Source organism: Delphinapterus leucas, chromosome 7 (assembly GCF_059928025.1).
Source record: "Delphinapterus leucas isolate spDelLeu-1000000601 "Yukka" chromosome 7, BTC_Dleu_Yukka2, whole genome shotgun sequence".
Lineage (NCBI taxonomy): Eukaryota > Metazoa > Chordata > Mammalia > Artiodactyla > Monodontidae > Delphinapterus > Delphinapterus leucas.
Window position 1 is genome coordinate 94,732,492 of NC_143135.1, and position 24,769 is coordinate 94,757,260.

The window sequence follows — 24,769 nt, forward strand, 5'->3', positions numbered from 1 at the left end:
GGAAATATCTGTTCCCAGAAGACTTTTTTTTTTTTTTAACAATATTTTCTTGGCTTTTTTTTCTTAACATCTTTATTGGAGTATAATTGCTTTACAATGGTGTGTTAGTTTCTGCTGTATAACAAAGTGAATCAGCTATACATATACATATATCCCCATATCCCCTCCCTCTTGTGTCTCCCTCCCACCCTCCCTATCCCACACCTCTAGGTGGTCACAAAGCACTGAGCTGATCTCCCTGTGCTATGTGGCTGCTTCCCACTAGCTAGCTATTTTACACTTGGTAGTGTATATATGTCAATGCTACTCTCTCACTTCCTCCCAGCTTACCCTTCCCACCTGTGCCCTCAAATCCATTCTCTATGTCTGCGTCTTTATTCCCATCCTGCCTCTAGGTTCTTCATTACCATTTTTTTTTTACATTCCATATATATGTGTTAGCATACGGTATTTGTTTTTCTCTTTCTGACTTACTTCACTCTGTATGACAGACTCTAGGTCCACCCACCTCACTACAAATAACTCAATTTTGTTTCTTTTTATGGCTGAGTAATATTCCATTGTATATATGTGCCACAACTTCATTATCCATTCATCTGTCAATGGACATTTAGGGTGCTTCCATGTCCTGGCTATTGTAAATAGGGCTGCAATGAATATTGTGGTACATGTCTCTTTCTGAATTATGGTTTTCTCAGAGTATATGCCCAGTAGTGGGATTGCTGGGCCATATGATAGTTCTATTTTTAGTTTTTTAAGGAACCTCCATACTGTTCTCCATAGTAGCTGTATCAATTTACATTCCCATCAACAGTGCAAGAGGGTTCCCTTTTCTCCACACCCTCTCCAGCATTTATTGTTTGTAGATTTTTTGATGGCCATTGTGACCTGTGTGAGGTGATACCTCATTGTAGTTTTGATTTGCATTTCTCTAATAATTAGTGATGTTGAGCAGCTTTTCATGTGCTTCTTGGCCATCTGTATGTCTTCTTCGGGGAAATGTCTATTCAGGTCTTCTGCCCATTTTTGGATTGGGTTGTTTGTTTTTTTGTTATTGAGCTGCATGAGCTGCCTGTATATTTTGGAGATTAATCCTTTGCCAGTTGCTTCATTGGCAAATATTTTCTCCCATTCTGAGGGATGTCTTTTCGTCTTGTTTATGGGTTCCTTTGCTGTGCAAAAGCTTTGAAGTCTCATTAGGTCCCATTTGTTTATTTTCGTTTTTATTTCCATTTCTCTAGGAGGTGGGTCAAAAAGGATCTTGCTGTGATTTATGTCATAGAGTGTTCTGCCTATGTTTTCCTCTGAGAGTTTGATAGTGTCTGGCCTTACATTTAGGTCTTTAATCCACTTTGAGTTTATTTTTGTGTATGGTGTTAGGAAGTGTTCTAATTTCATTCTTTAATATGTAGCTGTCCAGTTTTCCCAGCACCGCTTATTGAAGAAGCTATCTTTTCTCCATTGTATATTCTTGCCTCCTTTATCAAAGATAAGGTGACCATATGGGCGTGGGTTTATCTCTGGGCTTTCTGTCCTGTCCCATTGATCTATATTTCTGTTTCTGTGCCAATAACATACTGTCTGGATTACTGTAGCTTTGTAGCATAGTCTGAAGTCCAGAAGCCTGATTCCTCCAGCTCCGTTTTTCTTTCTCAAGATTGCTTTGGCTATTTGGGGTCTTTTGTGTTTCCATACAAATTGTGAAATTTTTTGTTTTAGTTCTGTGAGAAAAGCCAGTGGTAGTTTGATAGGGATTGCATTGAATCTGTAGATTGCTTTGGGTAGTACAGTCGTTTTCACAATGTTCAATCTTCCAATCCAAGAACATGGTATATCTCTCCATCTGTCTGTATTGTCTTTAATTTCTCTTATCAGTGTCTTCTAATTTTCTGCATACAGGTCTTTTGTCTCCTTAGGTAGGTTTATTCCTATATATTTTATTCTTTTTGTTGCAATGGTAAATGGGAGTGTTTCCTTAATTTCTCTTTCAGATTTTTCATCACTAGTGTATAGGAATGTAAGAGATTTCTGTGCATTAATTTTGTATCCTGCTACTTTACCAAATTCATTGATTAGCTCTAGTGGGTTCTGGTAGCATCTTTAGGATTCTCTATGTATAGTATCATGTCATCTGCAAACAGTGACAGTTTCACTTCTTCTTTTCCGATTTGGATTCCTTTTATTTCTTTTTCTTCTCTTATTGCCGTGGCTAAAACTTCCAAAACTATATTGCATTTTCTGAGGACTTAAAAACACTAGACTCCTTCCCATCGTCTAAGACAGCAAAGGAGCAATAGAACTTTGAAGGTAGGAGGCAGAAGACAAAAACAAAGCAAAACACCAACCTCCTAATGGGTCTTTCAACCCCAGATAAAAACACCAAATCCTAGAACTGCACTTGATAGTGATGAGACACTTTCACAACCACCAGCTCATCAAACATTCTCTGCAACCCTGTGAGGCCCAGAAAGGGGAAGCGATTGGTCTAAATCCACACAGTAGGTGGCAGAGCCAGAACTCAGGTCTTCAGACTCCAGGCCCAACGCTGTCTTCTCCCTCCGCAGAGGCACTGTGCCAGCACTTGGGGTTGGGAGGCTAGTGGGGACTGTTTCTAAATTGCTCCCCATACGTGATCTTGATTGACTCCTCAGCCATCTTTAGGGATGGGACAGATGTTATTATCTCCGTTTTACAGATGAGGAAACTGAGGCTCAGGACCAAGAACACCAGCTCCTAAGTGACAGAACTGGGCCTGGAACCCACATCTGCCTGTCTCCAGGCCCAGCATGTTTTCAGGGAAACAATCTCTCCTGCCCCTGGGCTGCCTGCTTGACCGTCAGCCCCCTCTGCCCCTCCCTGCCCTTGTCTTCCAGTCAAGGTGGTTCTGGACAATTACTTCCTCTGTGGGCAGCCCCTCCACTTCATCCCGAGGGGGCAGGTGTGTGACGGCCAGCAGGACTGTGCCTCAGGGGAGGATGAGCAGCACTGTGTCAAGGAATTCCCCGATGGGCCTCCAGTGACAGGTGAGTCCAGGGGCTGTGGGGCCAGGGGAGTGGGAAGGGCAGGAAGTCGACTCAGGTCCCCTTGGTCCACTGCACAGCATCTGCCACCTGACTAGTCACTTTCCTTCCCCGTTGTAAGGTTCTTAAAAACAGGATCATGTCTTGTCTACTAGGTCCCCAATACTTACCATGCAAACACTCAGTAAATTCTGAAGGACAAATGTGGGCCAGAGGGGACAGGAAATCGTAACTGAGCCTGCCCCATTCCTGCTGCTCCTGGGTGCTGAATGGAATGACCTCAGGGAGTTCCCTCCTTTCTCTGAAATATGTTATTTCAAGGGGACTAGAAAGAGACCATTAAGGCCGTTAGCCAGCTATTGATCCCTCTATTCATTAGGTAAGTGTTTATTGTAACACATTATGGAACAAGAGTGAGCTAGGTCCTTCAAAGAATACTGAGATGTTTCAAACAGGAAAACCCATGTTATTTCTTGGACTGTTCTAGCCCAACTTGATCCACCTATTACTTGGGCTCTGAAAAGAAAAGACAGCCCAGGACACGGGTGATGGGGCCTTTTGTGCGGCAAGGCTGAGTAACTTCCTGTGTATATGCTCTTTTTTATGTGTATTTGCTCTTTTTTATCAGAAGTCAAATGCCTATGGGCCCTGCCACCCTACTGCCAATAGCACTCCCCTCTCTGACCTTACACGGTAAAAGAGCGACATTCCTCTTTGAGAAGTTTTTCCAGGCTAGGCAAGCTGTGTGAACTATGGGTAGGGAAGCCACGTAACACATCATCAAAACTTATACATATAAAGAGCTATTAATAATTATGCCAGGGCAAAGGTCAAAATGCAGATTGTCCCCGGGACATCTGGTCACCCTAGCTACCGTCAGAATGAGACTCAATCTGGCAAAGCCAAATGGAGGAACTTCCCTTGAGGTTGAAAGGGTTGGTGCTCTGTGGTGCTCCCCAGTCCCTGGTAGGGTTTGGGCTACCGGTTTGGGCTGGTCACATGATGAATTCTCTGGGAGACAGGCCAAATGGGTCCCTGCCCTGAGCTGACCCGGGTTCCTCCCCTTCCAGTCCGCCTCTCCAGGGACCGATCCACCCTGCAGGTGCTGGACCTGGCCACAAAGAACTGGGCCTCCGCCTGTTTCGACAACTTCACAGAAGCTCTGGCCAAGACAGCCTGTGGGCAGATGGGCTATGACAGGTACCCAGCCCAAGGCTCTGGAGGCTGTCACCTCACGCCATGACCTCTCTCCCTTTCTTTCTTCCTTCCTCTTTCCCTTTTCCTCTCCTTCCTTCCTCTTTCCTTAAAAATATAGGTATTGGAGTCAGACAGAGCTGCTTTCGAAGCACTTTCCCTTATGAGCAGCAGCATGAAGTTAAATCTTCTAAGCCTCAACATGTTCAAGAGTTACTGGGGGAAGAGTTACTGGGGGAAGAGTTACTGGGGGAAGCAATACCAACCTCACAGGATGGTTAAGAGGCACCAGAGAGAGGATATCTGCCCCACCCCTCCCCCACCCCCACTGCCACCCCCCCCCACCCCCCCACACACACGGTTCAAGCTCCTTTGCAATCCTTTCCTTTCCTTTCCTCCTCAATCCTCACTCCTTCTTGGCTTGGCAAGTCGCTGTCCCTGCCCCAGAATACAAAAGTCTTATTTACTTATTCAAAGTCCCATTGGTTAAAATTTAGTTTAAATGAACCTGATTTCACCGGGCCTCTTCAGCAATCTGTTTTCTCAGCAAATTTCAAAAGCAGTTTTAAATCTTCAGTGTATGAAAAAGGATATAATTATAAGAAGGGTAATTAGCATTACGTATTTATATTCATTTGATCTTGGCAAAAACCAGAAAGGTAGTTATTATTCTATCTATTTTAGAAGTAGGTTCAAAGAAGGTAAGTAACTTGCTTGGATAGTAGCTGGGAGCGAGAGGGCTGGCATTTGTGCCCAAGACCCCCTAATTCCTGGGCATCAGAAGCATCTCTGTTTCTCGGTTGGGTAATTCTCTCTTCTCTGGAGGTTTCATTTATAAAGGGAGGGGAGGGGAAACAGTTGATCACTCAGAGCCTAACTGGAGAGGATAGAAAAGAACCCATGAATTCAGTTGCACAGGGGATAATCTCTTCCTGGCAAGCCCCCAACTTCAGGATCCTGAGAAACTGGACGCAGAGACTAGGTAGAAATGATAAATCTTAAGCAGACCTCATCTATCAGTCAATCACAGAACCCGCTTCCATCAATCCCTAGAGCAGCCTCAGGCCCTTTTTCAGTAAGTGCTGCGGGCAGCCATTACTGATCCATCAGACCTATTTGCCCCTCCTGCTGTCTGGTTATCAGGCTTCTCCTGCTCTCTGCCCTCCATGGGGTGCAACATCCAGTACCCGCTGAAGAGGATACCCTACCACCTTCATTTTCAAGGAGCGCTGGGAAGGCACGTCCTGTCCCTGCCGTCTCCCCTCCCCCAGCAGCCACCCCAGCCCAGCCTTCTGGCTGCAGCCCCCCCCTCCTCCCTACTGCAGTCCAGCCAACTGCAGCGTCAGCTGTACCAGCATAGCAGGCTGCAGCTTGATTATGAAACCAGGGTGTCTCCAGGGGCTCTTAAGGTAAAAGGCTCCTGCAATTTCTGTCCTTCTGGAGCTCTTTAAGGCACCAAGCCATCTCTATCTTGAGCTCTACAAGATCAAAGCTGGTCAGAATTATTCATCAGCATGTAACTGGTGAACAGAGGCTAACTCTCCTGGGAATGTCCATTTCCACCATGATTCCTCCTTCTGGGTCTCAAGATTTCCCTGGCTAGGAGGCCCTTTTTGTCCCAGGACCACAAAACCCTAGATGGCTCAACGTGGGAAGGACTCTAGAGATCATCTGGTCCACCCATCATTTTATAGAGAGGAAAACTGAGGCTTGGAGAGACCCAGAGAGGGAATATGACCTACCAAGGGTACATAGCAAGCTAGTGTCAGAGCCAGGACAAGAGCCTCAGTCCTGAGGGCTCTCAGCACAAAACCCCACACTGCTAGACTTCAGTCTTCCAGGTGCCTTGCCTGGGTCATCCAGATTCCTGGCTGGGAATGTGAGAATGTGCCAGTCAGCCAGTGCCTCAGGTTGACCCAAGCCTGCATACAGAGTTTATACCAGCTCTGTATAGCATGGCTGGATGGGGAAGGATAGGAGAGATGGGAAAGAGGCAGATTCAGTGCAGGTACCATCAGAAAGATGGGATTAATCAGGGAACCCTTCCTGGAGGAGGGAAGACTTACACCCAAGGTTTGATAAAGACAAGCATGGACTAGAGGAGAGGAAGAGGGAGAGTGGTCCAAATGAGAGAAATGTTTGTCTAGATGCATGTGAAGCCTGATCTTGGCCTGTCCTACCTCCAAAGGGACCATAAATGTACCCCACTACCAAATTTAGACCAGATGCCTTGTTTGGAGAGCAACATATCCACATTCAGTTCCCTCCAAGGTGAGGGGAGAGCTAACCTGGTTCCTTTGCCTCCTTGTCCCCCTCGCTGTGAACCAGAAGAAACCGCTGGGACATTTGGAATAGGGACAGAGCTGGGAGTTATAAAAGGACATCCGTAACATTTCTCCAGGGCTCTGGGTTCAGGACCAGGCTTCCCTGCCTGAGAAAGCAAGTCCACATCAGCACTGTGCCCAGGGCTGAATCCTGGGATGCCAAGGGACCATCCCTTGTCATCTAGCAAAGCAGTCACCACCCTCACTGACCAAGGCCACCTCCACTCCCCTGCCACGCCGTACCCAGAATTCTCTGCGGCCCCCTCTCCTGGGAGTGGGGACTACTTCTACCCTCTTGGTCTAAACTCCTGCCCCAGCTCACATCTCTCCCTCCCTCTCTTTCTCTCCCAACATAAGCAGCAAACCCATCTTCAGAGCCGTGGAGATTGGCCCAGCCCAAGACCTGGATGTTGTCAAAATCACAGAGAACATGCAAGAGCTTCAGGTGCGAAACTCAAGCGGGTAAGTGAGAGGACACCTCTGGCCCGCAAAGGCTCACATGTGGACGATGCCATCGGGGCTGCAGCCAGCCCACCCTGAACAGACTTAGCAAGAGAAACTTAAGCCAGACAACAAAAAGAACTCCTGGCCAGGCAGACTGTCAGATACCAGAAGCTAGAGCATCACATTTCTGAGAGGTTTTCTGTATTGACTCTTTGTTTTAATACAAGGGGCAGCTGGACAAAGTGTGCTGTCCACAAGCTGGTGGCCTTTCATCAAATAAGAAAACCAAATTTGTTTCCTATGGCCTTATGTTCCCTATTAAGCCCAAGAGGCAAGGTTCCAAAGGCCACTTTGTCCTTCCTGCCTCTCATCCAGGCCAGAGTGAGCCCTCCCCACATTTCCAGCTCTCCAGAGGAGAAGCTGCTCGGCCTCTGTCAATGTACCATTCCCGTGCCTACCACCCCGAGTCAGAGCCGGGCATCTTCTACAGGAAAACTGTCACCCTGCAGCAAAGTGACTCAGAGAGGATGCTGGCTTCTTAGCATTCAGGGATGTTGCTGAGGGCTGCTTATTCATCAAAGAGTAAATCTTGAAAAGGATAGGAATAGGAGCAGAATGATCATTTGCCTGGAATTTCATCGAAATCCCATTCCTCCTCTGTTTGGAGAGCCCGCAGTACAGCAGACACTGCCCCAGCCTCTGCTCTCTTCCATCTCAGGCTGCCAAGAGCCCGGGGTGGGCTGTGACTCAGGCAGGGCCCAGCACATAGTAGATGCTTATCAGTAGTGCTGTAGAATCCAATTGCATTAAATCGCACCGAACTGGGTGCAAGTACGGTGTCTATACAGCCCCACCATTCAGGTTCCATACTTCCTGGCTCCTGGGAGGGGACTTTAATCAATAGTGCTGGGAGACCTGAGTCCCTGCCTCCCAGCCAAGGGACAAGCAGAAACCACAGGACGCCTGTGTCTCCCTTCCAGCCCCTGTCTCTCAGGCTCCCTGGTTTCCCTGCAGTGCATTGGTGAGTACGCCCCATCTCTGAGGGTTTGGGTCCTGGGCCAGCAATAAGCAGGGAAGAAGAACTTCATCCTCATTCTTAAATCCCTCAGACTCCAGGTGTCACTCTGTTTTGTCCCAACCTTACTCCCTTGGCCCTGGGCTTGTAGGCAACGCTCCTTCAAGAGGTTGACAGTAAGAACTCCCTCTTACTGTCCACACACAGTCCCACAACCTGGGCAGAGACCCAGGAGAGAGAGTAGGAAAACCGGAAAGGGCAGGATTGGGCTTCCACCCCCTCCCACCCCTGGCCAGGGCCCACATAACCTCCTTTGTCACAATCAGCTCATCTGTCCAAGATCTGATTACCCACACCCCATTTAGCAAAGATTCGTCGAATGTTACAGTGTATCAGCACTGCCAGGCCTCTGTCCTCAGGAGCTAATGGCTGAGCAAAGAGAGAGGTGCAAGGCCACGAGCAGGAATTACCAAGCTGAGCAGTGGTCCCAGCTGACATGCTTCAGAGAGAGCTGCACCTGGGGTGGGGCGGGGGGAGGGTCAGGAGACCTGGGCACCAGGTCCACTGGCTTCCAGTGTGACCTTGAGTAATTCACCTGACCTCTCTGAAGTTCATCTTCCCAAGAAGCCCTTTAGTCCGACTACCCAAGAGGATCCCGGGAGACCCCCCAGCTCTGAGAGGAGATCAGAAGGCAAAACAAGCACTGTAGCCCTGCTCATCCCACCAGCCTCATGGGAGGATCGGGGAGAGCCTGGCAGGATGGCCAGAAACTGGGCCGCCTGAGAGGAGAAAGGTCATCCTCGCTGCCTTTGCAGTTTCACAGTGTATATGCTTCCTTGTGGGATGCTAAGACGCTTAGCCATTATCGTGTGACCCCCACGATACCTAGTGAGTGAGGGCTGACCCGTGGGGGCTGGTCAATGGATGAATGAATGTTCACATCACTGGACGTGCTAAGCTGAACAACCCTGGAGTCACAAAGAGGCTTAAGCCACAGGCCCTCCCTTCAGGAGCCTTCTGTCTCACTGGGAAGACAAAACCGAACCACGCCAACACCCAGGCAGGCTGTGGAAATGCCAAGAGAGGAAAATCCCCAGGGATTACGTGACCTGGAGGAGGTGCCCAGGCTAAACATCACAGAATGAACTGTAGGCTCCAGGAAGGGAGGGACCACGTCCATCTCTCTGTCTTGTCCACCACTCTCTTCCCAGCATCCTTGAGACACTGTAGGCACACAATTCACATTTGCTGAATGATCGGTGATCTAGATAAACAGGAGAGGAGACAGCATCTCAGGGACAGGCCCCTCCTGGAGCAAAAACAGAAAGACTTTTTAGGGAGCTAGCAGCAGATCGATTTGGCTAGACAGAAACTTTATATAAGGACAGCAGAAGGCTGCCAGAAGGGGGAATTTAAACTCTTCCCTACAGACAAAGGGGGATGCTGAGGGGCTCTGAGTCGGGGAGCGAGGTGACATGTAGAAAACAGTGTTTGGAATTAGATGGTATTTGAAAAGCCCCTGCCAGGCATAGGCCCAAAAAGGGTGGTAGCCTTTCCCCCTTAGAACCACCACTGTGGCAGCGACTGCCAGAAGGATTGGAGAGGCTGAGAACAGGACGGGGAGGTGGAACTGGAGGTTTTTTTAAGAGTTTGCGAGTCAGATGTGAGAGCCAGGAGAGTGGGATGTGAAAGAGGGAACAGGATGTCAAATTGGGAGACTCTCTCAGCAGGGGGAAGGGACTTGGAGAAAGGTGAGTTCAGGATGGGAAGATCCATTTCTGGAACTTTCTTCCCACTCTCCAATCCCAAAGCAGCCTGTGGGCGTCTGTTTACTGTTACTCAGTGGGAGGAGCTGGGGACACCCTTTTGGGCAGGACTTTCATAATTCTGCGTCCCCGTTTAGTTTGAAGGTCATGAACGCCGGCACAATGGACACGCCCATGTTCACAATATCAACTCCTAAACTCAAACAAAGCGGAAAAAACAAAAAAAAGGAGAGGGAGATGGGGGGAAAGCCTGTGGTCTGGGACACTCAATGTCTCCCTGTGAATAATTCAAAATTGGCGTGGTCCTCCCACCCCGCCCCAGCCCCCGGTCCCAGTCCTAAGGGCCCTGCTCAGGATAGACTGGGGGCTCTAAGGGGAGGCAGTCCCCACTCGCAAGAGTCTGACTCCTGCTTTCTCCCTCCTTGCTACTGAGCCCAGCCTGCGGAAAGAGCCTGAAGGTCCCTCGGGTGGTGGGTGGGGAGATGGCCTCTGTGGATTCTTGGCCGTGGCAGGTCAGCATCCAGTATGACAAACAACACATCTGTGGAGGGAGCATCCTGGACCCGCACTGGATCCTCACGGCAGCCCACTGCTTCTGGTAAGGCCCACACGAGGGCGCCTCGGGGGTCAGAGCCACAGAGGGGCCTGAGTGCCTGGGTCCCCTGTCTCCCAACTTGTTTTCTGATGCCCTCCCCCACCCCACCCCTTCCCCTAAAGACCATGCACCAGGGTGTGGCCACCCCAGTGAGACACTGGACATGATGTCCTCTGTTAGGCCTTGGGGGTCTGAGCAGAGCTGGTCGCCAAGGCTGACCTCTTCCCTTCCAGGTGTGAAGCCACCAGGTACCCAGTGCCCTCACTCTGCCCCCATATCATTCACTGCACAGAAGCTCTTCTCATCTGCCTGGAGTCCTGAGAACCCTCTCCCTTTTTGCCAGTCTTCCAGGAAGGGGTTCCAGGTCCAGAGTCACTGCCACTCCTTCATTATATTCAGAAACTTAAAAAAAAAAAAAGGATAGATTCTCTTACAGGCCAGTAGAGACAGGAGACAGGACTGCCCATACCTCTGGGGAAAGACTGCTCCAGGTCCTCTTCACCTTCATTCATTCATTCATTCATTCATTCATTCATTCAACACCTATGAGTACCTACTAGGTACTATGTACCCTCATGCATTAGACTCCATCACTGCCTTGGAGGAGCACACAGTGTAGGCCTGTGATTTTTAACCTTTTTGGAGAATCTGACAAAAGCTATAAACCTTTCCCTGGAAAATCACTCCCGCACACTCAGCTGTGTCTGGTGTTGGGAGGAAGACAAGTGCAAGTACCGCGTGAGTAGCAGAGCCAGTAGAAAGCACTGGAGGAGAGAGTGTCAGGACCCAGAGCTCAGGCACTGGGAACAGCCCCTTCCCCAGCCCTGCAGTTAGAAGTTTCTTCGGGAAGGTTTCACCAGGGAAAAGGATCAAATTCCCCTTTAGAATTTGACCTGTGGTAGGTGATTCCTCAGACTGCCCCTTCTCCACCACCCCTGCCCTCACCATCATTACCTCCCAAGGCAGGGGCAGCCAACACCCCACTCCCCAGGGCCCTGGGGACCCAGCCTCTGGCAAAGCCTCCTCATGCTTGGCTCAGTCTTGAACCGCACTGTCTCCGTCCCCAGGAAGCATCTCGATGTGTCCAACTGGAAGGTGATGGCAGGCTCAGACAAACTGGGCAACTTCCCATCCCTGCCTGTGGCCAAGATCTTCATCATCCAGCCCAACATCACGTCCCCCAAAGAGCAGGACATGGCCCTCGTGAAGCTGCAGCTCCCGCTCACGTTCTCCGGTGAGAGTTGGCACCTGGGAACAGAACTCCAACTCTGCCACTAGCTCATTCACTAAGCGGCCTTGGGCACATCACTTCTCTTCCCAAGACCTCAGTTTGCCTATTGTTTCTTGCAAATGTATCGGCCTAGCATCATGGAAGCCATGCGGCCTCCCCGAGCTATCAGCTGACACCCGACCCCACCCCTGCCAGATTCTTCCGAGGTCTGTTTTCTCCCCGTGCAGCACCTCAAGTGAGAATCACAGATTCATCCAATCTTGGAGTTGTGAGGGACCTAAAAGATGACCTAATTCATCCTCCACCCCGACCAATGGCAAGAGCCTGCACAATCTCCCTGCCAAGGGGTCACTGGGCCCATTTGCTCTCCTCCAGGGGCAGGGACTCATTACTGTTAAGGCAGCCCATCTCTGTTCGATGACTCATGTTTACATTGGGTAATATTTAGATCAGCCTTTCCAATGGTAGCTTCCACAGGACACTGGTCCCTTGGGTAAAAAAGGGTTCCATTCTCATATAAGTTTGGAAAACATTTTTGTACTATAGCTCTCTTCCTGGAGCACATTAGTATATTAATGATATGAGAAGTTTTTTTAAATTTGTTTAACTCACATTTTCTAAACTTCTTTGACCACAGAACCTTTTTCTCATGCCACTTCTATTAACATCCCATGAAATGTACGTTACAGAAACCATGGTGCCAACACTTACAGAGGGCTTAGCTGCCAGGCTCTCCTGAACCTTGGGTCCCCTCTTCCTCTTTGCTCCTGGTAGACACAGTCAGGCCCATCTGCCTGCCCTTCTCTGATGAGGAGCTCCCTCCAGCCACCCCACTCTGGATCATCGGATGGGGCTTTACAGAAGAGAACGGAGGTAAGTCCCAGGCTCAGGACCACAGGACTAAGTGAGCAGCTCCTGAAAGTGATGGGAAGGAGGACCATCCTTTAGAAAAACCTATCCTGGAGGTCCAAGCACCAAGGTACCAGGCAACCCAGAGAATATCCTGGGCTGGGGTTGAAGGCAAGAATGGGAATGTGAGTGTGTTTTCAACCTGCAGGGAAGATATCTGACATACTGCTGCAGGCATCTGTCCAGCTCATTGACAGCACTCGGTGCAATGCAGAGGATGCGTACCAGGGGGAGGTCACCAAGAAGATGCTGTGTGCAGGCATCCTGGAGGGCGGTGTGGACACCTGCCAGGTGGGGTCTCCAAGGATCATGAGGGAATTATAGAGATAGGGGATGTCTGCCCTGAAGAAAAAGCTCAGAGGATGAATGCCCCCCATGAAGTCTTGCATATGGTGGGCACTCACTATGTGATGAAGGGAGGAAGGAGGAGAGGGAGGGAAGGACTATAGTCAGATAAAGATATAAAGACAGATGGATGGATAGATAGATAGACAGATAGATAGATAGAAGCAGAAAGATTTCAAATGTATATTTCACATGCAAAGATGATGTTACACTCCCCAACCGCTCTTTTTTTTTTTTTTTTGGTTATGTTGGGTCTTCACTGCTGTGCGCGGGCTTTCTCTAGTTGCGGAGACAGTGCGCGAACTTCTCATTGTCGTGGCTTTTCTTGTTGCAGAGAACGGGCTCTAGGCGCACGGGCTTCAGTAGTTGTGGCATGTGGGCTCAGCAGTCGTGGCTCGCGGGCTCTAGAGCGAAGGCTCAGTAGTTGTGGTGCACGGGCTTAGTTGCTCTGCGGCATGTGGGATCTTCCACGACCAGGGCTCGAACTCGTGTCCCCTGCATGAGCAGGTGGATTCTTAACCACTGTGCCACCAGGGAAGTCCTCCCCACCCGCTCTTACTTCCCATCATTTAAAAGAGTATGAGCCCCTAGAGGGCAGGAACCCCAGGTCTGTTTTCTCTACAGCTGTCCTCAAGCTGCTGAACTACATTAGAGAAAACCCATCTTATGCTGGATGAGCCCTGGTGCACCATCCCCTCAGCCCATCCCACTGGCCAATCCCTGAATATATTCTCACATACCCACCCAGAGGATTTTCTGGACCATTTTCATTAAAACCCCAAACCCTACTCCCACGCCCATTCTCAGTCATTAAATTCCTTCACTCGAGAGGCATCTCTTACTCTCTTGATGACTTGATGTCAGGTAAATGCTGAACTTTGGGGACATTGTCTTCCCTCAGGGAGCTCACAGTGGGCAGGGGGGTGAATAAACAGGCAGTTCAGTTATAGAGTTATCGGATTCTGAGGGAAGAAGCCCGAGGGGCTATAAGAGCTGGTAAGAAGGACACCCAAATAAGTGCACTTTTCACTATCTGACATTTCCTTGTCTGTTTTGTTGTTTGCTTGTTTCCCCCTCACCCTCTCTCTCTGTCTCTGTCTCTCTTTCTCTCTCCTCTCTATCTCTCTCTCTCTCTCTCTCTGTTTCTCCATGTGATTCCAAGTTCCCTTAGGGCAGGGATCTTCTTTTCGTTGATTGAATCCCAATTGTCTAGAACAGTGGTTGACACGAAATAGGTCCTGAAGTGGTCCAATAAATCTGGGAACTACCAGGTTAAACAAAGATAATCACAGGGCTTCCCTGGTGGCTCAGTGGTTAAGAATCTGCCTGCCAATGCAGGGGACACAGGTTCGAGCCCTGGTCCGGGAAGATCCCACATGCCACAGAGCAACTAAGCCCATGCGCCACAACTACTGAGCCTGCACTCTAGAGCCTGCGAGCCACAACTACTGAAGCCCACACACCTAGAGCCCATGCTCCACAATGAGAAGCCCACACACCACAACGAAGAGTAGCCCCCGCTCGCCGCAACTAGAGAAAGCCCACACGCAGTAACGAAGACCCAACGCAGCCAAAAATTAATGAATTAATTAAAAAATAAATTTTAAAAAAAACTCGACAGTGGTTTAAAAAAAAAGATAATCAGTCTCCCTTACCATAGAACCCCTCAGAACCCAAGTTGTGGATCTCCGAGAGGGGGCTAAGAGCACACCCACAACTTACTTGACCACAGAACACTTTTGCCCCAAAGGGAAAGGCATTGCAGGATGCAAGAACAACAAGCACAAGGGGTGAGGGTGGAACAGCAGAGCGCGCTGGAGAGCAGGAAACAGATGGGCCAATGCAGAGAGGGGAGGAAGGAGAAGCCCACCCCTCCACCCCCGCCCTGCCTGCCCTCTCCAGTAACCCCTGCCTCCCACAGGGTGACAGCGGTGGGCCTCTGATGTATCACTCTGACCGGTGGCAAGTAGTGGGCATCGTGAGCTGGGGCCATGGCTGTGCAGAGCCAAATACCCCGGGAGTGTACACCAAGACCACAGCCTATCTCAACTGGATCTACAATGTCCGGAAGGTGAGCATGTTTGCTCTACTTGTTGTGCCCTCCCTCCCTTCCTCTCCTCTGAGGGTACTAAACCATCCCTAGTGGCTTAATGCCTCTGAGATACCCCCTTACATCCCCAACAATCTTCTTTCCCAGCAAGTGACAACCTGGGATGCCACCATTATGAAATTCCTTAGATCAGAGATTACCATTAAATACAAAGAGTATGGAACACACCCAGCTTTACCATTCTCTGTTCTCTGGCAGAATGAGACTATCAGACATTTTCCAGAGAACTGATTCTGACACGAAGGTGGGTGGAAAGGCCTCTAGAGGGTAGAGAGATGAGCAAAAAGCTTCAGTAAAGGAGATTAATTTTGCATGCCACCATTTTGTCCATTTTCAAATCATCTGATTTCTTTGTTGGTCTCTTTTATTCTAGTCTGATCCATGATGCTGCTGCCCCCCTGCAGTGCTGGAAACTGCTTCCCCCCGCCCCACCCTGTCCACCTGGGGAACCCCCAGAAGTCAGGCACAGAGCAAGAGCCCCCTTGGACACACATCTCTGCCCACACCCTCAGCATATCTTGGTACAGCAAAGGACCTCCATTCCTGTAAGAGACCCCACAGCCCACAGGCACCCAGGAAGTCAGCAGCCCCAGCTCAGCCGCCTCTGATGCTCCCAGCATCCCAAGGTGGGAGAGACACAGCCCACTGAACAAGCCAGCTTCCAGGCTGAGGTCTCAGAAGGCATTGCTAAGCCAAGAAAGAACTTTCTACTCTACTGAATGGAAACCGATGCTCTTCTGAGAGCCCAGATCAATAATAGAAATCCTCAAAGGCCAAAAAAATCAAAATAAAATAAAACAAAACCATCAGAATTGTGAGCTGAAACTAAGGTGGATATCTGGGAGCAATGGCTAACCGATATCTTCGGTTGCCCTGGGACAGAGACCTACATTAAGGCTGAGATCAGAACTAAACCCAGACTCACTGCAGGTAGGAAAGCTGAACCTGGGATTTCCACATGGAACAGAGACAACTGAATGGGGTAAATGTGATCCCAGGTGGCAGATCTAATGAAGGATGAAAACATCCCACATTTAGAGCCTTGGGATTCCCAGACAGAGATCCTCCAAACATGAGCTCACAAAGATTGGCCAACATTTTAAAAAATAAAAACCACCATGGTTTTCTGTTTTCAAAAACAGAAAACAGAACCTCAAGGACTTTAGGTGTTAGAATTATCTATAATAAGAACTAATAGAGTATTTCTATGTACTGTACACGATTCTAAGTGCCTCACCATGTATGGATTCACTTAATACTCACACAAACCTATGAGATAGGTACTGTTCTTATCCCCATTTTAAGGATAAGAAAACTAAGCAAAATGAGATTTAGGACCTTGCCTGAGGTTACATACTGGTAAGTTGAACATGAGCTTTCTGACTCCAGAGTTCATGCTATAAACTACCACACATTCACATTGTTGTACATCCATCACCACCATTCATCTCCAGAATAGTTTTCACCTTGCCAAACTGACGCTCTGTACCTATTAAATAATAACCCTATTTCTCCCATACCCCAGCCTCTGGCTGTCGCCATTCTACTTTCCGTCTCTACAAATCTGACTACTCATATAAGTGGAATCATATAGTATTTATCTTTTTGTGCCTGGCTTATTTCATTTTTCAGTTTCAGTTTTTAGCAGAAAGAGATAGGAAGACTTTAAAATATGAAAACAAGGCTATGAACAATGGAGGCTAGAATGATAAGGTCTAATATATCCAGTTAGAGCCCCAGAGAGAGAGAACAGAAAGAATGAAAGGGAAACAATATCCCAAAACTTAACAGCTGAGAATACCCAGAACTATTTAAAGGCAAGAATCCACAGATACAGCATATGCCACCATAGTGTATACCCATACAACCAAGGTGGAGACATTAAAGTAAATCTTCACCTAGGCATATTACAGTGAGTCTTCATAACACCAAAGATGAAAAGAAACACCTGAAAGCAGCTAGAGAAAAAACCCAGACCCCTTACAATACCACAACTGTACCACAGTCAGACTAACAGCAGACTTCCCCACAGCATAAAAAAGATAGAAGACAGTGGATTTGTATCTTCAGTGTGCCAAGAGGTAACAGTCAACCAAGAATTGTGAATACTACAAAACTATCTTTCAAGAAAAAGAAAGGTATTCTTAGGAAAACAAAACTGAGAGTTTATTACCAACAATGTTCCTTCTCTAAAGGAACATTTAAAGTATATACTTTAGGGACAGGGAAAATGAGGCTAAAAAGAAAAACTGAGATGCAAGAAGGAATAGTGAAGAATGCAACTGGTAAAAATGTAGATAAATGTAAACAAATTTTGTCAACATAAAATAACAATAACATCTATTTTGTGGGTTAATTTTTTTAAGTCTAATCAAAATACAGAATAACAATAGTGTGTAAGTCAGGAGAGACTGGTTGGAGTTAAAATACTCTAAAGTTCTTAGCTTTTCTCAAGAGGGGGTTTTAAATATTGATTAAAGTTATGATACATAAAGTATATGTATTATATTCTGTTGGGCTGCATCCTGCAGGCCTACAAGGCCTGTACTTGCCCAGTTTTAAGACCAAAGAAAGAGCCCAGAGTCAGTGACAGAGACATTAACGGTGTAATGGATGGGGGAGCTAACATGTCTGAAGCAAAGTTCTGGAGCAACACCCCACTGTGTGCAGCACATGGCAGGCAGGACATGGCAGCAGGCCTTGCCCCCGGGGGGAGGGGAAATCGCCAGTTATAGGGGGAATTGAGGTCAGATTAGTGCATTAGTTACCAGGGAAACCACCCGAGGGGCACAACCCTCACCACCCCTTTGGATAAGAACAATTACTAGCTGGGGTCTGGGGCAAGTATGTAGGAAGGTCAGTCATGTGAGCAGGGTATAAGTGAAGCAGGCACTGGTCGGGCAAGGGATGTACAGAGAGCAAGAGAACAGCCATCTTGAGTGGCTTGACCATACATATTCTAAGCGGTCAAAAGAGTAACCACCAAAAGAATGGAAATAAAGTTTTTAACTTCAAAACAATCAAAACAAGAAATAGATTAAGGAAAAATAATCAAAATATCAAACAATCTCAAAAGAAAGAGGAGGAGAGCTAAAAGGAAGGGAAGCATAGAAAATGGAACAAATAAAATATACAAAATAGGATGCTAAAAACAAAAATATCAATAATTACAATAAATGTTAAAGTCACCAACTAATACATAAAGATAGGCAAAATGGATAAAAATATAAAATCAAGCTACATGTTATTTATAAAAGACACACCCAGAATGTTAGGTTACAGACCATTAAAACCAAAAAGATGAAAAAAGACATAGAAAATAAGCTCATAACCAAATTTAAGCTGGGGAAGCTATATAGTATTTTTTAAAAATAGGGATTTAGGACAAAAAGAAAAAACTATTTTTAGGATAAAGAGAGTCACTACATAGTCATAAAAGCTTCAATTTTCACCAGGAAGGTATAGTAAGTTAAAACTTGTAAACAAAAAGAAAAAAGAAATGAAAAAAAACAACAACAACGCAATCCCTTTGTCACCACAGGAGTTACCTATCACACCAAGTCTTTATTCTGAAATGATATTTAAAGAGAAAAAATTAAGCATTACTCTGCTTTGCCGTAGAAATCTACTTCCAGGTAACAAGATGGCTCAAGGTGGTGAGGGAAAGCTCTTCTTTACAGAAAAATATAGCTAATTGATATAGATGAATGATAGAAAATCATTTTTTGCATCTTCTAACGAAATAATTCACTCAAGCAAGGATCAATGGATGCTAAAACCATTAAGTGAAAGGTTGATGGAGAACAGGATATTTGCATAATGCCCAAGTATCACCCTCGTGGATTCCTTGCTAACCTCAAGAGGAAAACTTAACTTTAAAATCAAGGGATCAGGCTGTCATCACCTAAGCACTAACAGTGGAATAACCAGATATTATGTGCCTACCGACGTGAAGATGAAGTACACCTCATGTTGCATCACTTAAAGGCAACTTATCAAACATGCTTAACCCAAAAGTTTACATCTAATTTCCAGTTTATAGGAAATATAAGAATTAGAGGAATAAGTTAAATGACACCATTTGGAAGCTAACAGACAAAACCAGAAGGTGGGACATTCTATCGACTTAAGAGGGTAACAACCAAATACAGAGTGTGGACCTTGACTGGATCCTGACTTGAACCAATTAGCAAGAAAAGACATGTGAGCTAAGGGCTAACTGGGGAAATATGAATACGATTTGGGTATTGGATGACAACAAGGAATTGTGAATTTCATTATAATACTATACTTGGGGCTTCCCTGGTGGCGCAGTGATTGAGAGTCCGCCTGCCGATGCAGGGGACGCGGGTTCATGCCCCGGTCCGGGAAGATCCCACATGCCGCGGAGCGGCTGGGCCCGTGAGCCATGGCCGCTGAGCCTGCGCGTCCGAAGCCTGTGCTCCGCAATGGGAGAGGCCACAACTGTGAGAGGCCCGCGTACCGCAAAAAATAAATAAATAAATAAATAAATAAATAAATAAATACTATACTTAAGAAAAAATATCCTTAATTTTTAGAGATGCATGCAGAAGTATTTGGAGTAAAATAACACAAGTTATAGTTCAGAAAAGAAAAAACAGTTGAGCAGGAAGATGGCAGAAGAGTAAGACGCGGAGATCACCTTCCTCCCCACAGATACACCAGAAATACATCTACACGTGTAACAACTACAGAACACCTACTGAACGCTGGCAGAAGACCTCAGACCTCCCAAAAGGCAAGAAACTCCCCACGTACCTGGCTGGGTAGGGCAAAAGAATAAACAGAGACAAAAGGATAGGGACGGGACCTGCACCAGTGGGAGGGAGCTGTGAAGGAGGAGAGGTTTCCACACACTAGGAAGCCCCTTCGCGGGCGGAGACTACGGGTGGCGGAGGGGGGAAGCTTCGGAGCCGCGGAGCACAGCAACAGGGGTGCGGAGGGCAAAGCGGAGAGATTCCCGCACAGAGGATCAGGGCCGACCGGCACTCACCAGCCCGCGAGGCTTGTCTGGTCCCCCGCCGGGGCGGGCAGGGCTGGGAGCGGAGGCTCGGGCTTCCATCGAGCTCCTCCGGGAGAGGACTAGGGTTGGCGGCGTGAACACGACCTGCAGGGGATTAGTGCGCCACGGCTAGCCGGGAGGGCTTCCGGGGAAAAGTCTGGACCTGCCGAAGAGGCAAGAGACTTTTTCTTCCCTCTTTGTTTCCTGGTGCGCGAGGAGAGGGGTTTAAGGGCGCTGCTTAAAAGAGCTCCAGAGACGGGCGCGAGCCGCAGCTAAAAGCGCGGACCCCAGAGACGGGCCTGAGACGCTAAGGCTGCTGCTGCCGCCACCAAGAAGCCTGTGTGCGAGCACAGGTCACTATCCACACCTCCTTTCCGGGGAGCCTGTGCAGCCCGCCACTGCCAGGGTCCCGGGATCCAGAGACAACTTACCCGGGAGAACGCACGGCGCGCCTCAGGCTCGTGCAACGTCTTGCTGACCTCTGCCGCCGCAGGCCCGCCCCGCACTCCCGCCCGCACTCCGTGCCCCTCCCCCCCCCCCCCCCCCCCCCGGCCTGAGTGCGCCAGAGCCGCTGAATCAGCGGCTCCTTTAACCCTGTCCTGTCTGAGCGAAGAACAGACGCCCTCCAGCGACCTACACGCAGAGGCGGGGCCAAATCCAAAGCTGAGCCCCGGGAGCTGTGAGAACAAAGAAGAGAAAGGGAAATCCCTCCCAGCAGCCTCAGAAGCAGCGGATTAAAGCTCCACAATCAACTTGATGTACCTGCATCTGTGGAATACATGAACAGACAACGAATCATCCCAAATTAAGAAGGTGGACGTTGAGAGCAAGATTTATGATTTTTTCCCCTTTTCCTCTTTTTGTGAGTGTGTATGTGTATGCTTCTGTGTGAGATTTTGTCTGTATAGCTTTTCTTCCACCATTTGTCCTAGGGTTCTACCGTCCGTTTTTATTTTCTCTTAATAATTATTTTTTATTTTAATAACTTTATTATATTTTATCTTACTTTATTTTATTTTACTTTATCTTCTTTCTTTTTTCCTTCCTTCCCTCCTTCCTTCCTCCCTCCCTCCCTCCTTTCTTTCTTTCTTTCTACTTCTACTAATTCTTTCTTTCTACTTTTTCCTCCCTTTTATTCTGAGCCGTGTGGATGAAAGGCCCTTGGTGTTGCAGCCAGGAGTCAGTGCTGTGCCTCTGAGGTGGGAGAGCCAACTTCAGGACAGTGGTCCACAAGAGACCTCCCAGCTCCACATAATATCAAACGGTGAAAATCTCCCAGAGATCTCCATCTTAACACCAGCACCCAGCTTCACTCAACGACGAGCAAGCTACAGTGCTGGACATCCTATGCCAAACAACTAGCAAGACAGGAACACAAACCCACCCATTAGCAGAGAGGCTGCCTAAAATCATAATAAGGCCACAGACACCCCAAAACACACCTCCAGACGTGGACCCGCCCACCAAAAAGACAAGATCCAGCCTCATCCACCAGAACACAGTCACTAGTCCCCTCCACCAGGAAGCCTACACAGCCCACTGAACCAACCTTAGCCACTGGGGACAGAAACCAAAAACAACAGGAACTACGAACCTGCTGCCTGCAAAAAGGAGACCCCAAACACAGTAAGATAAGCAAAATGAGAAGACAGAAAAACACACAGCAAACGAAGGAGCAAGGTAAAAACCCACCAGACCTAACAAATGAAGAGGAAATAGGCAGTCTACCTGAAAAAGAATTCAGAATAATGATAGTAAATATGATCCAAAATCTTGGAAATAGAATAGACAAAATGCAAGAAACATTTAACAAGGACCTAGAAGAACTAAGATGAAACAAACAACGATGAACCACACAATAAATGAAATGAAAAATACTCTAGATGGGATCAATAGCAGAATAACTGAGGCAGAAGGACGGATAAGTGACCTGGAAGAAAAAATAGTGGAGATAACTACTGCAGAGCAGAATAAAGAAAAAAGAATGAAAAGAACTGAGGACAGTCTCAGAGACCTCTGGGACAACATTAAACGCACCAACATTCGAATTATAGAGGTTCCAGAAGAAGAAGAGAAAAAGAAAGGGACTGAGAAAATATTTGAAGAGATTATAGTTGAAAACTTCCCTAATATGGGAAAGGAAATAGTTAATCAAGTCCAGGAAGCACAGAGAGTCCCATACAGGACAAATCCAAGGAGAAATACGCCAAGACACATATTAATCAAACTGTCAAAAAATAAATACAAAGAAAACATATTAAAAGCAGCAAGGAAAAAACAGCAAATAACACACAAGGGAATCCCCATAAGGTTAACAGCTGATCTTTCAGCAGAAACTCTGCAAGCCAGAAGGGACTGGCAGGACATATTTAAAGTGATGAAGGAGAAAAACCTGCAACCAAGATTACTCTACCCAGCAAGGATCTCATTCAGCTTTGATGGAGAAATTAAAACCTTTACAGACAAGCAAAAGCTGAGAGAGTTCAGCACCATCAAACCAGCTTTACAACAACGGCTAAAGGAACTTCTGTAGACAAGAAACACAAGAGAAGGAAAAGACCTACAATAACGAACCCAAAACAATTAAGAAAATGGGAATAGGAACATACATATCGATAATTACCTTAAATGTAAATAAACTAAATGCTCCCACCAAAAGACACAGATTAGCTGAATGGATACAAAAACCAAACCCATATATTTGCTGTCTACAAGAGACCCACTTCAGACCTAGAGACACATACAGACTGAAAGTAAGGGGATGGAAAAAGATATTTCATGCAAATGGAAACCAAAAGAAAGCTGGAGTAGCAATTCTCATATCAGACAAAATAGACTTTAAAATAAAGACTATTAGAAGAGACAAAGAAGGACACTACATAATGATCAAGGGATCAATCCAAGAAGAAGATATAACAATTGTAAATATTTATGCACCCAACATAGGAGCACCTCAATACATAAGGCAAATACTAACAGCCATAAAAGGGGAAATCGACAGTAACACATTCATAGTAGGGGACTTTAACACCCCACTTTCACCAATGGACAGATCATCCAAAATGAAAATAAATAAGGAAACACAAGCTTTAAATGATACATTAAACAAGATGGACTTAATTGATATTTACAGGACATTCCATCCAAAAACAACAGAATATACATTTTTCTCAAGTGCTCATGCAACATTCTCCAGTATAGATCATATCTTGGGTCACAAATCAAGCCTTGGTAAATTTGAGAAAATCGAAATTGTCTCAAGTATCTTTTCTGACCACAACGCTATGAGACTAGATATCAATTACAGGAAAAGATCTGTAAAAAATACAAACACATGGAGGCTAAACAATACACTACTTAATAACGAAGTGATCACTGAAGAAATCAAAGAGGAAATAAAAAAATACCTAGAAACAAATGACAATGGAGACACGACAACCCAAAATCTATGGGATGCAGCAAAAGCAGTTCTAAGAGGGAAGTTTATAGCAATACAATCCTACCTTAAGAAACAGGAAACATCTCGAATAAACAACCTAACCTTGCACCTCAAGCAATTAGAGAAAGAAGAACAAAAAAACCCCAAAGTTAGCAGAAGGAAAGAAATCATAAAAATCAGATCAGAATTAAATGAAAAAGAAATGAAGGAAACGATAGCAAAGATCAATAAAACTAAAAGCTGGTTCTTTGAGAAGATAAACAAAATTGATAAACCATTAGCCAGACTCATCAAGAAAAAAAGGGAGAAGACTCAAATCAATAGAATTAGAAATGAAAAAGGAGAAGTAACAACTGACACTGCAGAAATACAAAAGATCATGGGAGATTACTACAAGCAACTCTATGCCAATAAAATGCACAACCTGGAAGAAATGGACAAATTCTTAGAAATGCACAACCTGCCAAGACTGAATCAGGAAGAAATAGAAAATATGAACAGACCAATCACAAGCACTGAAATTGAAATGGTGATTAAAAATCTTCCATAAAACAAAAGCCCAGGACCAGATGGCTTCACAGGCGAATTCTATCAAACATTTAGAGAAGAGCTAACACCTGTCCTTCTCAACCTCTTCCAAAATATAGCAGAGGGAGGAACACTCCCAAACTCATTCTACGAGGCCACCATCACCCTGATACCAAAACCAGACAAGGATGTCAAAGAGAAAGAAAACTACAGGCCAATATCACTTATGAACATAGAGGCAAAAATCCTCAACAAAATACTAGCAAACAGAATCCAACAGCACATTAAACGGATCATACACCATGATCAAGTGGGGTTTATTCCAGGAACGTAAGGATTCTTCAATATACGCAAATCAATCAATGTGATACACCATATTAACAAATTGAAGGAGAAAAACCATATGATCATCTCAATAGATGCAGAGAAAGCTTTCGACAAAATTCAACACCCATTTATGATAAAAACCCTGCAGAAAGTAGGCATAGAGGGAAATTTCCTCAACATAATAAAGGCCATATATGACAAACCCACAGCCAACATCGTCCTCAATGGTGAAAAAATGAAAGCATTTCCACTAAGATCAGGAATAAGACAAGGGTGCCCACTCTCACCACTCTTATTCAACATAGTTTTGGAAGTTTTAGCCACAGCAATCAGAGAAGAAAAGGAAATAAAAGGAATCCAAATCGGAAAAGAAGAAGTAAAGCTGTCACTGTTTGCAGATGACATGATACTATACGTAGAGAATCCTAAAGATGCTACCAGAAAACTACTAGAGCTAATCAATGAATTTGGTAAAGTAGCAGGATACAAAATTAATGCA

The 24,769-nt window shown here is 46.4% G+C and overlaps 2 protein-coding genes across 10 annotated transcripts in view; one reads left to right on the forward strand and one right to left on the reverse strand.

Moving 5' to 3' along the window:
* The window catches only part of TMPRSS4 (transmembrane serine protease 4), a 39,850-nt gene extending 21,730 nt beyond the window's left edge, over positions 1-18,120 (forward strand). For 2 of the 9 annotated variants that reach the window (XM_089915590.1, XM_089915593.1), the window contains 9 exons: positions 2,874-3,023; positions 4,091-4,220; positions 6,896-7,000; positions 7,963-8,003; positions 10,202-10,361; positions 11,426-11,592; positions 12,364-12,462; positions 12,647-12,789; positions 14,765-15,320. In XM_089915590.1, coding sequence (XP_089771716.1) covers positions 2,874-3,023; positions 4,091-4,220; positions 6,896-7,000; positions 7,963-8,003; positions 10,202-10,361; positions 11,426-11,592; positions 12,364-12,462; positions 12,647-12,789; positions 14,765-14,986 — 1,217 coding nt within the window. In that variant the 3' untranslated portion in view covers positions 14,987-15,320. The other 7 variants (XM_089915591.1, XM_089915594.1, XM_089915592.1 and 4 more) reach the window with 6 other exon arrangements.
* The window catches only part of SCN4B (sodium voltage-gated channel beta subunit 4), a 48,064-nt gene continuing 33,541 nt past the window's right edge, over positions 10,247-24,769 (reverse strand). The window contains exon 4 of the mRNA XM_089915617.1: positions 10,247-13,338. Coding sequence (XP_089771743.1) covers positions 13,248-13,338 — 91 coding nt within the window. The 3' untranslated portion in view covers positions 10,247-13,247. The remainder of the gene's footprint in view (positions 13,339-24,769) is intronic.